Source organism: Pogona vitticeps, chromosome 3 (genome assembly GCF_051106095.1).
Source record: "Pogona vitticeps strain Pit_001003342236 chromosome 3, PviZW2.1, whole genome shotgun sequence".
NCBI classification, from domain to species: domain Eukaryota; kingdom Metazoa; phylum Chordata; class Lepidosauria; order Squamata; family Agamidae; genus Pogona; species Pogona vitticeps.
The window spans coordinates 204,523,384-204,546,758 of NC_135785.1; the positions used below are offsets into that span (position 1 = coordinate 204,523,384).

Sequence of the window (23,375 nt, forward strand, 5' to 3'; positions counted from 1 at the left end):
CTAGGTTAAACATGGGAGATGGATGGATGAAGAGGAAATGCCCTCACCAGTTTACAAGTGCATTCAGAGCCTCTAACTGGAAAAACAGAGAGAAAGAAAAACAACAGAAGGACCGTTCCTCTTCCTTGTATCTTCTTTAGAGTTGCCATGAATATCATCCATACTGAAGGATGATCTGAAGTAAATCATCTTGCTATTGTTGCCGTTGACTCTGTGGTGCATAAAAAGATTGCCAAGGGAATAGGTGACATTCTGAAGCATGCAGCAGGTATGCTAGCCTAACCCTTCTTCTGCCCCAGGGAACAAAAGTGAAAATAGATCAATACAATGCTTTTAGACCTGGAGCAATCCCTGTCTCCCCTCCCCACGTTGGAAAATAGGGACCTGAAATCCTCAGTCCCCTTCTTCTCCTCCAAATAAAGACGAAGGGGACTTCTTCGAGGAGGGAGAAGAGGACATGGGAAAAAGTTAACTCCCAGTCTTCGTCTTGCCTCTTGTAGGTAGACAACTTTTGAATTTTAAGGAACAAAGCCATGAAGATCTTGGGCCCCAAATATCTGGAAATCCCTGTCAAGCCTGTAGATTCAGGCCTCCACGAAGGCTCTGGATGCTTTTAAGAAGACCCCATCCACTGATTTTTTCTGATCCCACACAACAGTCAGAGAAATGGGATTCAGCTTGGTTTAAACTGCCACCTACAGTTAAGAGACTGTGATAGGTTGCAACACTTCTTATGTATCTGCTTTAGTATCTTCTTTCATATGCACAAAGAACAGGGAAGATACCTTAAAAAATCTAAATGACAGAAGAGCAAAGTCAGCAGTTTTAAAAAGTAAATGAAGCATTAGCAGTCAAGACCATCCACACCACAGTATTCATCATGACCAGCATGGCTCCATCTATACACATGCATTCTGAACAGGAGATCTTGCTATTGGCATGTTGCAGGGGACCCAAATTAAAGATGTTATAAGACCACATTGTGAGCTTTCATGGTTGGTTGAGCATGAACGGTAAAACAGCCCATAAGGCAATGGTTTCTGCAATCTGTTTTTTTCTCCACGAGGGAATTGCACAGGGTCTGACCTTTAACAACAGAAGGCAAGCAGCTGCTCTGCTGTTAGTCCCTTCAGTACCTTCTTAGTGATGATAACAAATTCTTGAGAGGTGTGACTAATCAAACTGCTTGGCATATTACATGTAGTACTGAAGGTACATGCAGAAGCTTCATTTAAATCTTTAACGCACCATGTTCCTCAAACATCTGTCACTTAAATTACTTTTTTCTGATCTCCATTATATGAGCACATAGAATATCAGAACTGGCACAATATTTTTAATGAAAAAATACTTCATAATTTTAGACTATATTGTTTATTCTAACGGTTAGTAGTTCTTTGCATAAGGTACAGGAAGTGATTTTTGTCTTTATTTCAATCCAAAGATTTCTAGACTGCTGGAGACGGAATGGCATAAATTCCGTATTAGAGATGGGGACAAACCACAAAAGTGATTCATCCTGCTTCATGGTCCGTCAGAGTTGACAAAGCATGACTCTCCTCCCCATGAACCAACAAACCACGAATCTATTTGTCGATTCATCGGGATTTTTTGTCTTTAAAAAAAGCTGACCATACCCACAGTCTGCCCCCTTCCCACTACCCCTGCTGCCTACCTACCTTGGCTGCTGCAGTCTCTGCCACCACCATCCATGGCAGTCTGCACCACGACGGCCTCCACAGTCACCATCCACTGCCGTCCGCTGCGATGGCCTCTGCTGTGATGGCCTGCCTTAAGGGATCTTTGCAAAGATGGTGACTGCAGCTTCCCTGCCTAAGAGAAGCTGCAGCCATCATTTTTGCAGAGGGCAGCCTAGATTCCCATAAGGCAGGCTAAGGGAATCCGGGCTGCCCTTTGCAAAGATGGTGGCTGCAGCTTCCCTGCCTTAAAGGAAGCCATAGCCACCATCTTTGCAAAGGGCAGCCAGTGTCCATTGTGGCATGCCATGGCTGCGGCGGTCGGCGATGGACGGCAGTAGTGGCTAAGGTAGGAAGGGGAAGGGGTGGGGAAAAGGCTGTGGGGTAGGTAGCTGTGGGGCTGGCTGGCTGCCTGCTGATTGACCCCCCAATCAACTGATTGGCAGGCCCATAGGCAGAATGGGAAGGCCATTCGTATGGGGAAACAAAAACAAATACTGTATTCATTCCTTCATATTCATTTGGGGTCTCTGGAGGTCACGAATACGAAGGGGTGAATAATGAATCAGCAATTTTAAATATTGCCATTCATTTTTTTATTCGTCCCCATGTCTATTCTGTATCCAAAGAGCCATAAAAACCTACCTTAAGAGGACAAGGGAATTCAGGAGGTCTGTTTGTTTCTTTCCAGTCTCTTAATATGGGGGAAGGTGAAAAGAGCCACCTTGGCTAGATATATTAAGGTTGCTATGGCCATATTGCATGAAAGCTCTAGAATGATTGCTTGTAGAATATCATGACTCACTCTACTAGGAGTGCAGTTACTATAGCAGTGTATGAGAATTAGAGTCATCCATTTGGATGTGTTCAGGGCCACTACTTGGAAGGTGCTTTCGTTTTGTTGGGCACAGTGGGGTCACTTTAAACGAGATGCATTGCAATAATTGGTGTATTGATAGTTCAGATGCTTTATGCTGGCTTGTTGATGGTGAGGGTTGGCAGCATTTAGCCCACCTTGGAATGAACTGAAGTTTTGGTAAGTGTCATGGTAAGGCTGCTCTCTGTTATGGGAGAAAGATGGATTAGTACTTAATTTGTTTATTCTCTGCAGAGGAAGGAAAGCATCCTTTACCAATGTTATTACCAATAGAAATAACATAAATGCTGTTAGTGATTAGTGGGGCTTTTCATTCCCTGGTGTTTGGACAGACTGAGAAGGGCATGTTCTTGTTTATCCTACCATGGTAGATAATACACAAGGTTACAATTAAAGCTATCATTGCTCAATTCTTTTATTTTCAGTTTGTTGTGTTTATTTTTTTATAGACTGTAACTTAAAGATGAGATTAGCATTCTAGGGTTGTCCTTTCCTCTATATAATGTCTAAGGCATACAGGGTTGATTTCAAAATACCCTCATATTAGAATGAGAGAGAATAAGCCATGGTAAGATTTTCCTTCCACTGTAGAGAATGAACATGTTACAGTACGTACTGACATAATTTCCTCCACCCAATTTTGGCCAGTTCCTATTTCCCACTGTAAGAATTGTTTCATAATTGTCTCTTGCCCAACGCCCACTTCCACCAATCTTGAAGCCTTAGGAATATAGTTGATTAGGACAGAGAATAAAATAATTCCAAAATTCACAGAATACAGGTGATCAAAAGCACAAAATTATTTTGGGGTAAGGCTGTGAAAGCCCTTTGTGAACAGCCATGTTTTGAGTTGTTTTCTGAAGCCAAGGAGGGAAGGGGTCAGTTGCAGTCAGGAGAGAGAGTTCCATCACAATGCAGCCGCCACAGAGAAGACCCGGTTTCAAGGTGTTGATCTGGGTGGCCACCCATAACATCCTTGTATGTGAGATGTAAGTTGGTCATTTTGAGGGAGAGGCACTCAGACAAGTAGCAAGGCCTTAGATCGTTCAGGGCTTTGAATCTCAATATAAGCACCTTGTATATAATGAGTAGTATCTGTACTGTATTTTCTAATTCTTCTAAAGGACGTGGTACTTGGCTTCAGAGCAAATGGGAAAACTTTGTGTAAAGTAAAAATGTTCCTTTTTTCGCTTCCATTTGCTAGTATTAGCATGTGATAGATGAGGACACTAATAATAACTTTTGTGAACTTCTTTCCATGCCCCTTTTTACGCTTTCAGGTGGATAACATGTTTGTAATTCTTTTTTATGCACATTTCTTGAGTCAAAAGCAATATCTTGTTAAAATAGAATAGTAAAAAGAAAGTGATGCAACCAAAAGTGCAGCAGTACACCTTGGAATAGTATGGTATCCCATACAGTTATTCACATGAAGACATTTTTTATTATGGAGTATTATATTTTTACAGGTGCTCCTGATAAATGAACTTGAATCAGCCATGCACCAGCTGTACAAACAGCGAGCTTCCCGCCTTGTCCAAAGACGACAAGATGATATAAAAGATGAATCTTCGGAGTTTTCAAGCCATTCAAGTCAGTCCATCTTGAAGGTTTTTATTATTCATTAAACAACCTTGTTTACTTAGTGCAGTTTTAACTTAAACTACAAAGCATGTTTGATTTGAATATGTTTGAAAGGAAGTCAGTTTAAAGAATCTGAGCTCAAGTTCTATGGTGCCTTTTTTGTTGTATGTCTCATGTGATTGAAAACAGTGCCATCTTGCTTTAATTCCTTTCTACAGATTAATTATGTGTGATTATATACTTTAGTTCACTCCTGAAAGCATTTTACAAGATATTCTCTAAACTGGAAAGTCATTAATGCTACTCTACGAACAATTTTTGTTTCAGTAACAAGGCTTTCTGATGTTTAAAAATTAAAAACACAAACTGTTCAGTTTGCCAAAACCTTCCTTACTTTAAACATTACAAGGATAGAAATAATTATTGAGCTAGCATTTTTGCATTTAATGCATATCTATATATATATATATGCATTGTATATACTATACAGTTTAGATGGGAGAGAATTAATAAATCATACTGTGCCAAAGATAGGTTAAAAGTAAGTATAATATTTCCTGCGATGTTACATTTTCTTTGGTGCCAGACTGGTAGGCCATGTTCCGCTACCAGTCCCCTCTGCCTTCTCTTCCTCCTCAGCTCCCAGTTTTGTCTTGCTTTTAATGTGCAGCATGTAGCAGCCATTACATATCAAGGAATATCCCACTTCAATGCTAATTGTCTAATACCAGCTGAAAATCTGTTAATCCTTGTTGCTAATTATGTTTCACCAAGAACAGATACCTGACCCTTTATAGATGTACTAAGGACTTATTTTTCTTCTCTTTTTTCACAAATGCTGAATACTCATGTCTTCTCTAATACAATGTTTATGTTATGAAAAGATTTTAAATATTTTTCTGTTTACTGAAAAGTGCAGAATATGTGGTGAGAGTGGTTTTATCCTTTTTATTTACTTTGCACACAATAATGAAGACACTAATTGACAAAGTTAGAAATCTTTCCAGAATATAACATCTGTTTTAGCTGTGGGAGTGGATGAGGAAGAGAATAGGCAGCTTTACAACTATATTATAGATATTTTAGGATTTGCTCTCAGAAACACACACAAGTGCAGTCATGATTATGCATTCTGAAACAGGAGATGAAGTTCTAATTTCAGTGTTTGTACTATTACAGATAAAGCACTGATGGCACCAAACCTTGATTCTTTTGGACGAGACAGAGCACTGTATCAGGAGCATGTAAAAAGACGGACTGCTGAAAGGGAAGCTAGAAGGTACAGCAGCACTGAGTCTTCCTTATGGGGCAGGCGGGGGGGGGGCATGGCAATTCAGGTATACAGCTCCATGGAGCATTGGTGGTGGTACCTGGGGCTAATAGGAGATGGAAGAACAATAGGTTTCTCACTCCTGCCTTTTATTTATTGGAATAGTATTTAACTACGCCATATAGTAGTGGTCTTTGTTGATTAGGGGATGTAGTTTTTCCCTACATAGTTACAGATTTTCAGATAAATAAACATGTATCATAAAGAATCACAGCCTTTAGATTTCAAGACTTGAGCAGGGATGTTAATGAAAGGACCTTTTAGAGGTCAGTAGTTCACAAGATTGCCATAACTGAGAGGTGATTTGGCATATAACAATAACATAAAAAATAGATGTGGTTCACCATCCTCATAAAACTGTTTAACACAGCATGAACAGTAGATTGTGGTGATTGGCTTCAACTGAGGTTCATATCTCTGTTTGCAGCAGAAAAGGAAAGGCTTTTCTTCTGTAACAGTATTTTTATCTTATCATACAGGAGAGGTTGGTATTCGTATGTTAACATTTTGTTTTGTGTTCCTGTTAACAGAGCTCGTCGTAGACTTGCTAGAGAGCAATCTGGGAAGATGGCTGATCATCTTGAAGGCCTTTCCAGTGATGATGAAGAAACTTCAACAGATACTACAAACTTCAATATGGAACGAGGTTAGATGACCACGCCTTACTCTAGAAGGCATCATAATCTCTAAATCACTCTAAATGACTATTTTAGCTAATGGTGGTGGAAAGTTGTAGTTCAGCAACATCTAAAGAGCAACACATTGTCCATCCTGTTCAAACTATGTTATAATAAAAATCTTACATTGAAGCTTATGTTATCCTATTCCTAAATCCTAAATCTCACCAGTGAATTGTTACTGTAGACGTTTCCCAAGCCAAGTAACTTGGTGCATAATAGGGAAGGCTTATGCTTAACTTACGGCAATTCTCAGCTGAGATTTATGCCAGTTGAGTTACACCAGCAGGTGTAACTAGTTGGATGTAGCTAGTGTTCTCTTGAGGTATAACTGAAGAAATGAAGTTAAAGGCAGCTTCTGAAAAGTGGATGGGGAAAACCAAGACTCAGTTTATTTTGTTGCAGTGGACTAACAGTTACTTGGGAAACAAAAGGTTGTTTAGCTAATGTAAAGAAGACAGTGATATAGGTAATAACATTTCTTGATAGTTTAGTTACTTGAAAATTGGTTTAGTAAACAGCATTGCACAATTGTACCCCTGGCCCATCACCAAAGGAAATAGGAAGCTTAAATTATTATTATTTTTATGATAATGAAATGTTTCTATCCTAGATCGCATTTTGAAGGAGTCTAGCAAAGTTTTTGAAGATGTGTTAGAAAACTTTTCCTCCATTGACTGCATTAAGACACAGTTTGAAGCCTGGCGTTCTAAGTATTTATCTTCTTACAAGGATGCTTACATTGGTCTTTGTCTACCTAAGCTGTTAAATCCTTTAATAAGACTTCAGTTACTTACATGGAATCCTCTGGAGGTGAGAAACATTTAAACTCTCAGTGGTTCCAGTTCATTTAATAAGGCAAAACCATCAAATGGAAGTGATTATGTATAACGTTGTAATATTAGAACAGGATTCTAAATTAACTGAGAAGCTGTCTTTTTGAAGTACAATGGTGCCTTGCAAGACAATTGCCTCACCAGACAAATGGATCCGGTGAGGTTTTTGGTGCCTCACAAGACTATTGTTCCTGTGGCCGTTTTTCGCACGACGAACGCTGCTTTTTTTTTTTTTTTTTTTTGCACCCTTTTCCCCTGCCTTCGGTAAGCCTCCGAACAGAAAAAGGCTTTCTTTTTTTTTCCTTTTTCCGTTCGGAGCCTTACCGAAGGCAGGGGAAAGGGCCGCAGTCTTCAAAAATGGTGCTGGGCTAGCCTCTGCAACTGCCGCTTTGAGGGCCCCCCGCCAGTCTTCCGATGGTGCAAGGAAAGCCCCGGGGGACCTCCTAAGGCGGTGATCCGGGTGAGGGGGCCCCTGCCAGTCCTCTGATGGTGCTTCCCCAGCTCCCTAACTGGTAAGTGACTTTTTTAAAAAATCCCATAGGAATGCATTAATTAAATTTCAATGCATTCCTGTGGGAAACCACAGCTCGCAAGACGAAAATATCGCAAGACAACATTAACCCCGTAACGAATTAATTTCATCTTGCGAGGCACCACTGTATTAGCCTGGTCCTATAATGGAAAGCCAATGTTTTATAGTGAATCAAATGATGGCCTAGCATTCAAGAGACTTGGGTTCAAATCCCTGCTTGCCCATGGAAACCAGGGCATGTGGCAGTGGTAAATGCTACTCCTTAAATACCTCGTATAGCTTGAAAACCTTGTTGGAGTTGCCACAAGTCTTAACTTCTTAGTCCAAATGTTAAGCCTAAAATACTTGCTTTGTTCAACTGCTTCAAGTAGAAAAGATAGACTTTGAGAGCCTTGGGCCAGATCCAGTCTGTTGAATGTCTTGAATAGTCCTCATCCGTCTGTGCTTCTCATGGAATCTTGGGTAGGCTGCTGGCTGGCTAAGCACAGGCATGGGGGCAGAGAGTTAACTTCACTGCTTTTGGGGAAAGACCCTAAATAGGCAATGCTTATCTCTGGAGGTTTTTGATTGCTTAAAGATAGCTTAGAGATGAGTTTTCTCTGCCCTGCATCCTCCCCAAAGCAGTCTCTCCATTTGCCACCACCCTAGAGTGGACTGCACTGATGCCTAGATTGGTGTGGATTTGTCTGCTCCAGCCTATGTTTACCCTTTTACATAAATGGGGAGACAGTGTTGCTGACTTCCCAAGGTAGGGTAATGTCAGATCAATAGACAGTGCCTTCTGATATTATCCAGCCTGTAGATAGTTACCTAACTGCCACCTGTGGCTTAAAGAATTATACAGAAGGCACTATAGTGAAGTGGCATTTGCAAATAGATACAGTGGTGCCTCGCATAGCAACGCTAATCCGTGCAGCAAAAATCGCTGCTAAGCGATTTCGTCACTATGCGATTTTTAAAAGCCCATAGAAACACATTAAAACCTGTTTAATGCGTTCCTATGGGCAAAAAACTGACCTTAAAGCGAAGATCCTCCATACGGCGGCCATTTTTGCTGCCTCTAAAGCGAGGAATGGGCGCGAAAACACAGCGGGCGACCATTTTTTTTACCCGGTGGCCATTTTGGAACCGCCGATTAACTGTTAAAAAATCATTGCTTTGCGATGATCGGTAAGCGAAACAAGGAACCGATCATCGCAAAGCGAAAAAAAACCCATAGGAAATATTGCAATGCGATCGCTTTTGCGATCGCGAAAAGCTAATCGCTATGCGGTTTCATTGCTAAACGGAGCGCCCGTTAAGCGAGGCACCACTGTACTAAAATAAAATATGACTTTAATGTAGCATGCAATGTACGAATCTGAGAGATTTTTAAATGGATTGTGTTCTGGTTTTAAATGGGTTTAGTATTGATTTTAATGCTTTTAATGTAAGACTTGTTTCTTTTTAATATTCGTATACTTCCTGTTTTTAACTTTTCAATATTGTCTTTAATTATGTAGGCTGCCTTGGTTCCTTTTAAAGAGAAAGGTGGTTTAAAAATATTTTAAATAAATAATAAAACAATAAATAGTGTATATAGTACTGGCATTGCAAGGACATTCTCACAGTAAAGCATCCAAACTAAACATTTGAGCTTGCACATGTAGGGAGAATTTACCCTTGGTTTGGTTGTGTTAAACATCTGTGTGAAACTTGTATTTGTATTCATAGGAAAAGTGCCAAGATTTTGAGAGTATGTTGTGGTTTGAATCCTTGCTATTTTATGGATGTGAAGAGTATGATCAAGAAAAAGATGATGCTGATGTTTCCTTGTTGCCTACTATTGTGGAAAGAGTGCTCCTACCTAAATTAACAGGTATTTGGGAATGACGTATGTTATACTATTGTTGTTGTTGTTTAGTCGTTTAGTCGTGTCCGACTCTTCGTGACCCCATGGACCAGAGCACGCTTTCTTTATGGTCCAGCTCTCACTTCCGTACATCACTACAGGAAAAACCATAGCTTTGACTATTTGGACTTTTGTTGGCAAGGTGATGTCTCTGCTTTTTAAGATGCTGTTGAGGTTTGTCATTGCTTTCCTCCCAAGAAGAAGGCGTCTTTTAATTTCGGGGCTGCTGTCACCATCTGCAGTGATCATGGAGCCCAAGAAAGTAAAATCTGTCACTACCTCCATATCTTCCCCTTCTATTTGTTATAGATAACAGTATAGTATGGATATGTTGTTTTATAGTGGTTGATATAACCATATTTTGCTATTTAGTTTTGCAATGTAGTAATCCTTCTTCTGTTTTTTTCTAGTACTTGCAGAAAATGTATGGGATCCATTTTCCACAACCCAGACATCTAGAATGGTAGCTATTACCCAAAAACTAATCAGTGGCTATCCTTCTGTAGTACATGCAGAAAACAAAAACACACAGGTAAGAATTATTGTTAATGTTATTTGCCAACTGCTATGTGTGGTTGCTACCACTGACATTTATTTTTGTGTTTGTTGGGAATCATTTCTAATTCAGTAAAGGATAAAGAAGCAGAATGAGAAAAGATGCTGGTACTACTGTATGTGCTAACTTGTTATTTCATGGGATAGTTTGATGTGCTTTCTGCACAGACATACAGTAGTGCAGGGAGGGGATGGAAAATCTCCAGCCTTCAGTTGAAATATCCTTCCTGTGTGGCCCACAGTGTTTTATCTGACTGTCCACTCCCCAAGCCCTGCCCCTTGTTTACACGGTATGGTACTGTACAGTTCCACACTTCTGTATTCCAGGAGGTGTAGCTGGTTAGGAGACAACATTTGAGAAACTTTTGTCTCTTGATTCTTACATTCATGTACAGAGCTTTTATCGTCTTCTGATTTCATCTCCATCACCCCTACTTCAGCTGCTTTCTTCACACCATTCCTAAAGTATATATACAGAAAAACTGACCAAGGAAGCCTCTTTAAAAGTCAACACCTTTCATATTTCAAAACTTTTTTAATCATAAAGAGCAGTGCTAATATTGGAACAGAGTAATGATTTGGAATGATCTCTAGGAGGTATCCATTGGGGGAAGTATAGTTTGATTTGAATTTAAGGATTCAGAGTGGTTATTGATTGGTTGGAGGCTATGTGTGAAAGACAATTGATGAATTAATGGGTGCATGCTTCTGTGACATGGTATTGATCATCTGCATGTTTGTGTGAACAAGTGGGAGGACTTTGGGAGACTGAGGAAAATAAATTTACTAGGTATTTGACTTCCCATGCACTTCCTGGAGCAGTCCTGGGTAAAGTGCGGCCTGAGGGCCACGTGCGGCCCGAGGGCCACATACGGCCTGCGAGCCACTCCTGTCGGTTGTTGCACCAGTTGTTCAAGCCCAAGACAGACTGGATTTCTCTCACTGAGAGAACATCAAAACCATTTATAGTTTTTTGTCTAAAGTTGATCAGTTGCTTATCTTTAACATACCGTAACAACCCTCTTTAGTATTTGTGAAGATTAACAAGTTTAAAATAAAAACAATCATAACATCACGGTTTCATTTTATTTTTAGGTAAAGTTGGTTCGGCCCACAAACACAGTTCAAATTTTTCATGTGGCCCACTTTAGAAATTAATTGCTCACCCCTGTCCTGGAGCCAACACAGTCCTGGGGTAGAAAAAAATCTTCCCCACTCTTGCATTGTTAGATCATGAATATTTTGCTTGTACTACATTCATTCCAATTTATTCTTAGTATTTCATGTAGTATTGTGGTACTGGAAAATGTGCTCACTCCCTTAGCACATACACAAGAGGAGAAAGTGTCCCTAACTTGAAGAATGTAAAGTCTTTGCTTTACAAATCTGAACTACTAGTAGTCTGGATTCCACATGCATTGATTAAAGGATATCTTTTGCAATAATTTCTAATTTACTAGAACTCTCTCGTGGAAACATGTAGAGCATCAAATGTCCTAAAAATCGTTTGTGAGAATTTTTATTTGACTTGACAATGTAGGCAATTTTAGTTTTCTTGTGTTCTTCATGGTCTCTGATTCATACATACGGGTTCTTCTGTGCCTGCACAGACAACCTCAGAATCTTCCAGAGCCTTAAAAGCCATTAGCCTGCCATGTCTCAAGTTACACATTCCACCACCCAACAGCTTGAGTGCTCCAACAGTGGAGCCATTCAAGAGAAAATTGGATAACCATCTGTTAGATCTGCTCTGATTTGGATTCCTGCATTGAGCAGGGTGTTGGGACTTGATGGCCTTATAGGCCCCTTCCAACTCAATTATTCTGTGATTCTATTCCTCAGTTCCTTTTTTGACAGCCACTGTGAGGCAACATAAAACTTTCAGAGCATTTTTGTAATCATAGGAAGCAACCAGAAAAGGCTTCTAATGTTGATGGTAGATGACAGATCTGGATTTAGGTTCGTGGTGTTTAGTCATGTGTCACCTGGGGATGGGCACAAGCCATGTTTTGGTATGGTTTGGTGAACTGGGCCCCTAAGGTGTTGCACGGGCATCCTGGATTCCCTGCTCCACCACCTCTTACAGCAGACCTGGACAAAGTGCTGCCCATGGCCCACATGCAGCCCGCGAGCTGCTCCTGTCCATTCTGCCCGTCACCATTCCTGTCCGGCCCACCTGTCGCCGCTGAGTGAGCCAGTCACCCAGTATGGCAGTAAGCAAAACTCACGGGATCCGACGCTGGGATCTCGCAAGTTTCAACTGTTACTCTTGAGCCATAGGCTGTGGAGCCTGCAGCTCAAGAGGCAGAAACAATCCTTGCGCAGGCGACATGATGACGCATCACGTTGCCTGTGTAGGATAGAAGACAGTTGGAGAGGAAGGCTGTGGGGGAACGGAGGACAGGTGAGTTAGCTCAGTGTCTGGGTTTTTTCCCTCCCCCCCCCCACAGTGAAGAAATTACAACACTCACATAGTTCACTCCCTAAAAAGTAGTTCATTCACCGCAGGGCCTCACCCAATGGGTTTCATTTTATTTTTAAGTACAGTTGGTTCAGCCCCCGAACACAGTTCAGATTTTTTATGTGGCCCCCTATAGAAATTAATTGCCAACCCCTGTCTTACAGGCATCCACCCAGAGGCAGTGCCCCGGGGTTCACTGCCCCACCTCCTCCTCTATTACTTCATCATACTAATTGACAAAGGAAACATTTTCAAATTCTTTTAAAGGACACTTCACAAGAGTGGTTGCTGCTTCTATAGCTTTCTTGAAGGGAATCGAGATGAACAGAATTTGGAAGGCAGCGACTTGCTCTCCTCATGTTTGCTAAGCGTTACAAACTGGATGTCAAGACAAAGATTGATGCATCCTAAGGCTATGCTTTAATATCATCAGTGTTAACATGATATCCCACCAACCCAGTAAGTTAGCTTGTCAGTCACCCACAGACACCACAAAGAAAAAAACATGTTACTAACCTGTAAATGTAGTTCTTCAGATTCACACAACCCACCCACTTTCCCTTCTGTCTGCCATGCAGATGTTGGTCTTAGGTGATGGAGCGTGTGCTCTGTTGCGAGAGTTGGGTTAATGGCTTTTAGGCTCTGGAAGATTCCAAGGATGTTGGTGCAAGTGCAAAAGAACCCATATATATGAATTACTGTTGCACAGCAGGTTATGGGACAGGTTCTTACAGTTGTGGTCCAGTATAACTTTATGTGGATATTTATGTGACATGATTGCCCAACAGGTACTCCCTGTGGAGAATAATGTGTCTCAGTACTGCGTAGCAATAATGAAGAGGTGGTAAAGTGGAGCAAGTCCCAGAAGTTATCATAGAGTTTGATAGGTTTCTCTGCCTCTTCTTCTCCTGTCACTTAGTGCTTTCCCTCCTGCCCCCAGTTAAATTGTGACTTATAGTAATTCTAAAAATTACAGCAGCTGCGGCTTCCTCTTCAAAAATACTTTTGAAATACTTTTGAAATAGGAATCACCAGTCAGACCTTCATTCCAGTTGTGAGCAATTAAAAAAATGGGAGCAGATTTTAATTAGAAGAGGAGAGCAGTTATAGGTTATTCAGCTGATGAGTTTAGCTCCAGTAATAATACAAGCTGGGGATTCCTAGCTCTAGCCTATTCCTTTGATGAGTTGCATTTAAATATTACTCTGAAGAGCTTTTTGTGGGATGCAGGCAGCTATAGCAAGGGTAAAATGACAATAAATTCCTGTTAGGTGAGCAAGAATCAATTTGCAGCTTGTAGAGTTTAATCCAGTGTTTGGCTTTGTGAGCTTTTTGTTCAATACATGCTGGAGACTGATCCCCAGTCTTCATTAGAAAGATCATTTGAGTTCCACTGACTTTACTCTTTTATTTTGACTAGATTAATTAGATACTATAAAGTAGAATAGACATTTGGTTACATATTTCTGTGTAGAAATAGTAAAATAATAGATAATTCATTAATTTAAACTAAAGGAAAGATAGTTGAAACAATCTCAGATCCAATCTAATTTATTTAGGGTTAATCTTTACAGGAGGGACGTGGTAGTACTGCGGGTTAAACCGCAGAAGCTTCTGTGCTGCAAGGTCGGAAGATCAGCAGTCGTAAGATAGAATTCACGCAACAGAGTGAGCTCCTGTCGCTTGTCCCAGCTCCTGCCAACCTAGCAGTTTGAAAACATGCAAATGCAAGTAGATAAATAGGTACCACCATGGTGGGAAAGTAACGGCATTCCATGTCTAGTCGCGCTGGCCAAACGCTTATTCTATGGCTTCGAAACAGGAATGAGCACCGCCCCCTAGAATCAGACACAACTGGACATTTGTCAAGGGGAACCTTTACGTAATCTTTACAGGAGTATTTGGTCGGGTTAGTTCTAAAATGCACTTTGAACGTTTTTTTTAAAATCTTATGTTAAATCTAAATTCTTTCAGACCTTATTAAAAGCCCTCCTGCTTAGAATGAGGAGAACATTAGATGATGATGTATTCATGCCGCTTTATCCCAAAAGGTATGATTGCATTTCTTTTTTAAATTTCATTTGTGTTCTTGGATGTTACAGATTTACATATTGCTTCTGTATTGTCATCCTGTTAGTGATTTATATCTCCTGTTCTACTGACACATAAATCTATCTCTCTCACTTTTTAAAGTGTCCTAGAAAACAAGAACTCCGGTCCTTATTTGTTTTTTCAGCGTCAGTTTTGGTCTTCAGTTAAGGTAAGCAAAGAGTTGCAGGTAATATCACTGAAATATTCTTTTGCCATGGATAATTGGCTTGTTTTAGGCAGAAGGCATCAAGACTTTAATACTGTGTCCTTAGATTAGCGATGGCGAACCTATGGCACGTGTGCCACAGCTGGCACGTGGAGCCCTTTCTGCCGGCACGCGAGCCATAAGTCGCCGGATCGCTATTCCCCCCCCCCCAATACACAAACAGCCAAACCTGATCAGGCAGCTGCAACCATGGTGCTGGTGCCTGGACAGGCAGCGGGTCACGATCTGGAGCAACTGGTGCTGGTGGAGGATCTGGAGTGGGGTCTTGAAGCACCTCTGTGCCTGGGATTCCTCCTTCCACTGGTTCTTCCACTGCTGCGGCATACCGCCCCATTTTTTTTTCCAATTTGGGCACGTGAGGCCAAAAAGGTTCACCACCACTGCCTTAGATCATTATGAAAGTTCTTGGTAGTCCCCTTTTTATGAATTGGCTCCTCCTGAAAGCCTGTCCAGAAGCCATAGGAAAATTGTAACAGTATATGTTGTATTATGGAGAGGGAAGGGGCAAACTTTACACATCGGGCAGAAATAGGGCATTTTAGGAAGTGTTAATGCTGTATATAGTTGTGGATGCTTAAAGGAAAATGTGTCCTTGTGTATCACTGTTAGAATGTCTTGTATTTGAGAAGTCATTGAGCAAATTGATCATTTCAGTAAACCTCCAAACTTTTCAGTAAACGAACTGAAATGCTATCTGTCCTAATCAAACTGCTACTGAGTTCTAATAACCTGTCTTATTTCTGGGAGTCTCCTACTATGTCTGGTCAGGGATCTTACATTTGATCATGTAGAGAATTCTTAATACTGCAGTGCCTACTTCTCTCCTGGCAGGAATATGCACTATTTCATACCGTATTTCCCAGAAAATAAGATAAGGTCTTATTTTAATTTTGCTCCAAAAATGCATTAGGGCTTATTTTCAGGGAAGGTTTTTTTTTTCATGTACAACAATCTATGTTTGTTCAAATACAGTCATGTCATCTTCTGGTTGCTACACAATTATGGAGGGTGGGGTGGGCTTTCACTTAACTAGGGCTTATTTTTGGGTTAGGGCTTATATTACGAGCATCCTGAAAAATCATACTAGGGCTTATTTTCAGGTTAGGTCTTCTTTTTAGGGAAGCAGGGTATTTGGTAGGAGGGCTTGATGTTTTACAGCAAACAAATTTCCATGAAAAGTGTTTATTGCTGGAGAAAAGAAATGACTTCTAAAAAAAACAGAAATTAGGATCTACATGTGCTTGCTTTTGACTGGATTTTACTACACAAATAGTTATTATGCTCATTTATATGTCCTCCCAGGTTGAAACAGACTCCAATAATAGAGCTACAACAAGCTAGTTATCTGTACATTTTGGGTGGTTAACATCATGTGATCACTTCCAAAATGGAGATGTTCCTGTTTGTGTTTCTGATGGTTTGCAGATGTAAAAATGGAGATGTTAATACACATCTATTGCTCTAATTTTTTTCTTGTTGTTGTTGTTTAATATTCCAGTTATTGGGAAACTTTCTGCAGTGGTATGGCATCCTTTCCAACAAAACCCTACAAGAGTTAGCAATAGATGGCTTGCTAAACAGATACATTTTAATGGCTTTCCAGAATTCTGAATATGGTGATGACAGCATTAAGAAAGCTCAAAGTGTAAGTTAACCGATCATTGTGGTATTTATATTTTCAGAAACTACCTTCTGAGACTTTTACAAATCTATCAGAAAAGCAGTGTGCCAGTTATAATATCAAGGGGTGGGCACTAAATATGTTTAATCTACATTCAGATCCATCCCTGAAGTTCACCATATCACCTAGGCCAAACCATTAGCTTTGCGTTAAAGTACCACATTCAAGGATCATACTAGCTTTTTAAATTTCATCAGCCAAATGAAAATTTGACCCGTAAACACCACTCAGCAACACACTGTGTATTGTCTTATAAGGCTGCTGACAGCCAGTATGATGTAGTGGATAGAGTGCTGGACTAGGACTCAGACAAATCCTTTCTTCTCAGCATTGAAACTTATTGGGGCAGGGTGCTAGCAGTAATTAACAACATTAACAGCTCTGGATATAGTTAAACATAGTATATTAAATCAGTAGTAATAATGGGAAGTAAAACTAAGTGATTAAACTCCCTATAGTCTATAGTCTTCCTCACTGCTGCATAGCTAGATTTGGTATCCTTCATGTAATGTAGAATGCATAAGCAGCCAGGCTGGCCCATAAATAAAATCCAAATTCCAGTGCAAGGTGATGCCTTGGTATGGCATAATAAAAATCTATTTAATTGGCATCTGGAAGTGTTTGGTACCTCAGGCATCACCTAAGGCAAGGGTCCCCAACCCCCAGTCCGTGGCCTGGTGCCGGTCTGTGGCCTTTGCCGGACTGGGTCACAGAGACAGATCTCCTGCCCCCGAACTCCCAGCTGCACAGCCCCTTTGTGCATGCATGTGAGTGTGGGGGGTGCCACACCTCCCGCACACAGACCCCCTTCGCCCCCAACCGGTCCATGGTGTCAAAAAGGTTCGGGACCCCTAGTCTAAGGAGTCCATTTCAGAACATGTAATTCGGTGTGATACTAAGTAGCTCCATGCATTTATTTACTTAAGCATTTTTTTCTCAAAGAATCTTTTTCTAATGTACTATTTAAAGGCAGAACTTATTTGAGTTTTCATGGTGTAACCAATACATGCCTAGTCAAAAGTACAGTTGAGTGTAAAATGTAGCTGTAGTCCTTTGTTGTAAATCTATCTTTTCTTCTCTGTCCTCTAGGTAATCAGCTCCTTTCCTAAACAGTGGTTCACTAATCTTAAAGGAAATAAGACAATATCTCATCTAGAAAACCTTTGTAGATATCTTGTTCATCTTGCTGATACACTATACAGAAACAGCATTGGAAGCTCTGATGTAGAAAAAAGGAATGCAAGGTAACTTGTTTCAAGTGTTTAGACTCCTGAGATGGATATTATATTTAAATAACGAGGCACTTTGAATTACACTGAGGGGGAAAAAGCCAGTTAAGCTGTTTCAAGTCCAGTGTTAAATAGTTTAGAACATTAGAAGTGTAGTCTCAGTCTGGGTAGAGCTATCCACTGTCCAATGAAATTTTTCTCTCATGTGGATTGAGCATCAGTTTATTCGCCCATATCCAATCCGTCGCTGAACCCATGCCTGAATACATGACTGGTGTCTACATACTGGTAAAACCTGACTACCAAATTCCAGGTGATCACTTGCAAGTGGCTTTATGGGGGATAGAATGGTCCTGAGGAGGCTTCATAGATAAAGTAATAAATCAGCTGAGCTTCTGAAAATCAGAAGTAGAACCAGTGTGACAGTGTTTCCCATTCTCTTGCTTGCCAGGTGCCCTGAAAAAATATAGTGCCAACAAATGCCATTGAGAAGTGCAGCAGGGGTGGATTCATCATTTAGGTCAGCGGTTGCCAACCTGGGTCCCCAGACGTCCTTGGAATACAACTCCTAAAAGCCCTTGCTAGTACTGCTAGTAGTAAAGGCTTCTGAGAATTGCAATCTATTTGAGGATCCAAGGTTGGGAACTACTGATCTAGCTCATCCACCAAGATACTTTTTAAGCTCCAAACCAAGATTGAATGCATTTTATCCACTTTTTTCCATTGCCTCCTTTAGAAAAGCTAGAATGAGGTATTTATAATCTCCAGTTAACTGTCCCTTACATTTTCCCTTACATTTTCCTTTGTTTGAAAAGATTGTTCCTATGCTAAAAGCTTCACTTTTGAAACACAGTGGTGCCTCACATAACAAGTGCCCCGTTTAATGATGAATCCGCATAGTGATGCGGATTTAGCGATCGCAAAAGCGATCGCATTGCGATAATTCTAATGGGCGAAAATCGCATTGCGATGTTTTAAAACAGCTGATCGGCGGTCCCAAAATGGCCGCCCGCAGCATTTTCGCGCCAATTCCTTGCTTACCGAGGCGGCGAAAATGGCGGCCGGATGGAGGAATTCCACTTAGCGGTGAGTTTTCCCCCCATAGGAACGCATTAAACGGAGTTCCTATGGGTTTTTCCGTTCCATATAGCAACGTTTCCAGATAGCGACGATTTATCCGGAACGGATTATCGTCACTATGCGGGGCACCACTGCACATGAATAAAAATGACCCACACAGGAATTTCCAAACTTTGAGAAAGTTTAGGGCATGGAGTACATGGCTTTTACAGCAAATTCATGAGTCGCGCCTGTGTTCTTATTTCACATTCCACTGATATTTGCTGTGTTGTGCCCTTGCTTCCACTATGAGAGGACCAGAAGAAAATAGTAAGAGCTCATTGCTACAATACTTCTCTGTATCAAAGTGACAGTTGCTACATATGCAGGCAGCAGTACTACATATGCCAGAAAGTACACACAGACATATACTGTATGGGCATATACAGATTTGTTTACAACTCTCAGAATAAAACTTCATTTACTAATCTCCCATACTGCCCTGATTCCAAAATAGGCAGTCACTACTTTTTAAAACATCTTGGCATTTTATTTATGTGAAACTGGTGTGCATATGCCTTTAGGAGATGACTAATTACAGGACATTTGCCTCCGATATTGGCTAGTGGAATACTATTGATGTGTGTACACATTCTCTGATGTATTTTGTAGCTTGTCCTCTCATCAGCCAGATTCATTCATATATCGTTCATTAAAAGGAAAAAAATGCTGACATTGTTCATTCTTTTCTCTTTAGGGAGCATATAAAGCAGATAATAAAACTTCTATCAAGTATTCGAGCACTGGACCATGCTGTAACAGTAGCAAATGACCATAATGTGAAAGAATTAAAAATTTTAAGCGAAGGGAAATAAAATTTTGTCAGTTAATTCTGGAATATGAAATCATTCCTGAAATGTAATTGTGTACATATGTAAAGTTTTCTTAATCTGTAAACAACTGATTGTTTTTAATACAAAGTGCATTCTTATATACAGCATCTGTAGTTGTATTAATGTCTTTAAGAAAGTGAAAAGAACACCAGGAAAATGTCCCACCTGCATCTTGTATACAAAGACTTTTATACCCTTGGTGGCTTTCTTAACAGAAAGTTCTGTACTGTAAGATGCATTTAACATTGGATGATCCTCCGATATTTAAACTCCTCATAGTTGTGTTTAGAATAATGGCATATTTTGAAGTCAGAATTTCAGTTGCTGGGATCTGGTAATAAAATTGGAAAAAATGTGAATATATGACATTGATAATAGTAAAGAATCTTCCAAATCAGTGCTCAGTGGTAGAGGTCTGTGTGCTGGTGACAGAAAATGTTCAAAACCTTCATCAGGCAAAAGTATTTTTGTACTTAACATTCAAGCAGTAAGTGCGCAGTTGCAGTGAATGTATTTCAAACATGTAAACTAGATTTTCATTCAGGAAGGAACGTTGTTAAAATCTTTATGTATTTTTTAAAAATCAGTTTTTAACTGGGAATTATTTCAACTGGGAATACATTCTCACAATATGATTTAAAGTCCCGTCCTCCAAAAATGTCCATGCTAAATATATACCAAAAGTTTCTTACATTGCTTAATTTAAATATTTAAAGAATAAACCTTTCACTACTGATAGTAGTTTGAATTCTTAAAAATATTCAGTATTGCCACTGTAGTAGATTCAAGTGTACTCCTTTATACTTGAAAAAAGCAGACATTGGAATACTTAATATTGAAACACTGTATTTTACAATGTTCCTGTCATGTAATGTAAAGGAAATATTAAATGTACAGTCTTTTAGACACGAAATCACTTTCTTAATTCCTTACAATAATTTTCAATCCACATGCCTAGCTAGCTTCTATTTCTCAGACTTAAGAGTATTAATACTATGAATGGTTTCCATCTATTGTCTATCCACTTATAATAAGCAGTCATGAGCAGACTGAGGATAGCAGTAATGTCCAACAACTTTACATCTGAATCAACTCTCTTGGTCTGATTTGGATGGAAGCTATGGGAACTGTGTCGTTTCCATTCTGCTGTTACATCCATCCACTGACGGAAGGTATTTTTCAGTGCCACTTTCTGACTCTTCAAGAATTCTGTATAATCCCAAATTATACAAATCCCAGATGCATTCTGATTGGTGAGACAGGCAAATGCCTGTGTAAGTGGGTGGTTTTGTTTAGAAACTTGATTTGAAGAAATCAAAGAAACATAGTTGGAAGGTAATAACATACTTAACATGGCCAGCAAGAAAATTCCAATCTTTTGGGTAAAAGGCTTCCAATAGTTCACCTCACTTACTGCCACTGTCACCAGCTGTTGCTCTTTTTCTTCCTTATTGCTACCACCAGCTGGCCTGCAAGGCAGAAAGACAATGATCAGACAGCAGTTAGGTGGTGAAAAGAAAGAACATCTGAGGGGGCTTAATAGGGACCATCTGCTTGGTTAAGGACTCATAGTAGTTCCTGATTATGCCTATTTTCACTGCCAGTCCTGAACTAAGTACTTATAAATGCTTGCTCCAAGCAGTTATGTTCATTTGGGCTGTCACAGAAAAATAGAAGTTGGTATCCAGCTGATATGTTCCTACAAAAAATGATAAATTTTTCGCATTCCCCGTTTGTTCCTGAGTCCTAACCTTCAGAAAATTATAGTATTACTGTGGGAAGAAGAAATGGGAAAAACCCTGCTTCATTCCTTTGATGACAGCAGAACTCTGTAGACTACAAGTCAGAATTTTTTAAATGCCACAGTGTCTTTGTCTTCTTTAATTTTTAATTTTTCTTTTGTTTTTGCCTGACATGCTAGCACAGATTAACACAGCTACCTCTTCTAAAACTATAAATTGACAGACACATTCTTTAATTCTTTAAAATTCAAAGGTTATTACATTCTTCTTAACAGAATGTCTGCAGTGGTTAACAGAATCATTACAGTATGATTTTGTTATTGGTTTAAAAGAGGAAGGTTTTTATCAAGTTACTTCGGTCTACATTCATCAAACTAGCCTATAAGCCTAATTACACTTCCTCAAAGTTAGTCCTGGATTCAATTAACTTGTTTTTTCTTAGTGTTTGCCTGCCTTAGAGTTGGGCTGCCATTTTTTATTATTTTGTTCTTTTTTCCCCTCCTTCCAATTTTATATTGTTTGTTTTCAACATTGTAAGCTACCTTGGGTCCTCTTAAGGGGTCAGGGTGTAAATATTTTAAATACTAATAGACATGCACAGGATTATACTCTTAGAGTAGTAATAGAAGAAGAAATCAAATATGTCCAGCAATTAAGTACAGTATTTTAAATTTAAAATAAGCTGAAATGCATTTTGACATTTCTAGTACCATTAAGGCAGAACTCTTAGAAAACAGGTCATACTCCAGTGTGAAAGGGGGCTGAAAACTGAGACTAGATTTGTCTCATTGGCAGCAATCCTAATGGAAGACAGTTTCCTAAAAGCCAACCCAGTGGGACTGTCTCATTCTGAATACATATTAATAATGTTATCCAACCTATCAAATTTATTCAAATTTTAGCCAAAGGCCATTAAAATATTGGATCAGTACATGAAGCCAATAACAAACCAATAAAACATCTTCATGACTATATATAAAAATTCCAAAAATGGTAAAATTTAATTTATACAGTATATATAAAAGAGTCTTATAAGATAGAGCTATTTTTACACTGTCATCCTGTAGTGACCCGAGGGGCCTTACTAGCCTAAATGACCTTAGATAAACATGCACTACTTAATGGGGTCTTTATCCATTTGGTTGGTCCAAACTTGCCTTAGCTTGATGGCTAAGTGTCCAAATTTGGCCACATTGTAAGTTGTAGCTTTGTTTCTGTCTTCCAGCAGGGTCTGGAGACAGCCCTTCCTGTTGCCTACCATCGCTGTTCAAAATAATTGAATTAATGTATCGTTCCTGGATCTGTTCATAAATTTTACAGTCTAATATCTGCCCTCCAAGATGGCAGAAGGCAACATGTCCATACGGATTAGCATAAACGACCTTCTATTTTCAGAATTTTCAAGTTCGCTTACATAAGGCATTGATGTGTTTCTATTGATGCCAATGATATCCCTTATGTGCACTTTAACTCTTATTCAAATCATGCTGCCTTTCTATGTCTAAGATCCGTTGCTTAATCAGACTTTTGGCTTGGTCGTAACTCATAGACATTAGATACTGTTGTGAGAATCCATAATACCCCAGTTTGATCTCCAGCAGTTCCCTCCATGGGGAATAATGTTATCCTGTGAAATACATTAACAGGAAAGAGGTTGGAAGTTCGATTCCCCACTGTGCCACCTTGACAGGGCCTCAACTTGGGCCTCTTCCAGCTCTGCAGGTTTTAAGATTATGATGATTTCACAGTTTCACAAATGCCCTGTCAGAGCCTGCCCACCCGCAAAGCCAAACACAAATCTTCAGGCTTTAGTGAAGAGTCATTTCCCAGCTAAAAAGAAGTTGCTTTAATAGGATTTCATCAATTTAAATACAGTCTGTTAACCCAGCACTTCCCAATTCTTACGTAAGTTATGCCACATGACACAGCCTTTTCTTCAGTTCTTTATAAACAAGACGCACGTAACCTGTCCAAATTTTTCCTGTCCCCCCCCCCCAACTGCTGATCTTTCAGT

At 39.8% G+C, this 23,375-nt stretch overlaps 1 protein-coding gene across 1 annotated transcript in view; it reads left to right on the forward strand.

The window, feature by feature from the left end:
* PAXBP1 (PAX3 and PAX7 binding protein 1) overlaps positions 1 to 20,532 on the forward strand; it is a 46,134-nt gene extending 25,602 nt beyond the window's left edge. Inside the window, exons 8-18 of the mRNA XM_020796259.3 lie at positions 4,044 to 4,167; positions 5,338 to 5,437; positions 6,019 to 6,134; positions 6,779 to 6,978; positions 9,247 to 9,391; positions 9,835 to 9,956; positions 14,415 to 14,491; positions 14,634 to 14,700; positions 16,256 to 16,402; positions 17,528 to 17,682; positions 19,484 to 20,532. Of these exons, the coding sequence (XP_020651918.3) occupies positions 4,044 to 4,167; positions 5,338 to 5,437; positions 6,019 to 6,134; positions 6,779 to 6,978; positions 9,247 to 9,391; positions 9,835 to 9,956; positions 14,415 to 14,491; positions 14,634 to 14,700; positions 16,256 to 16,402; positions 17,528 to 17,682; positions 19,484 to 19,601 (1,371 nt within the window). The 3' untranslated portion in view covers positions 19,602 to 20,532. The remainder of the gene's footprint in view (positions 1 to 4,043; positions 4,168 to 5,337; positions 5,438 to 6,018; positions 6,135 to 6,778; positions 6,979 to 9,246; positions 9,392 to 9,834; positions 9,957 to 14,414; positions 14,492 to 14,633; positions 14,701 to 16,255; positions 16,403 to 17,527; positions 17,683 to 19,483) is intronic.
* The last annotated feature ends 2,843 nt before the right edge of the window (positions 20,533 to 23,375 follow it).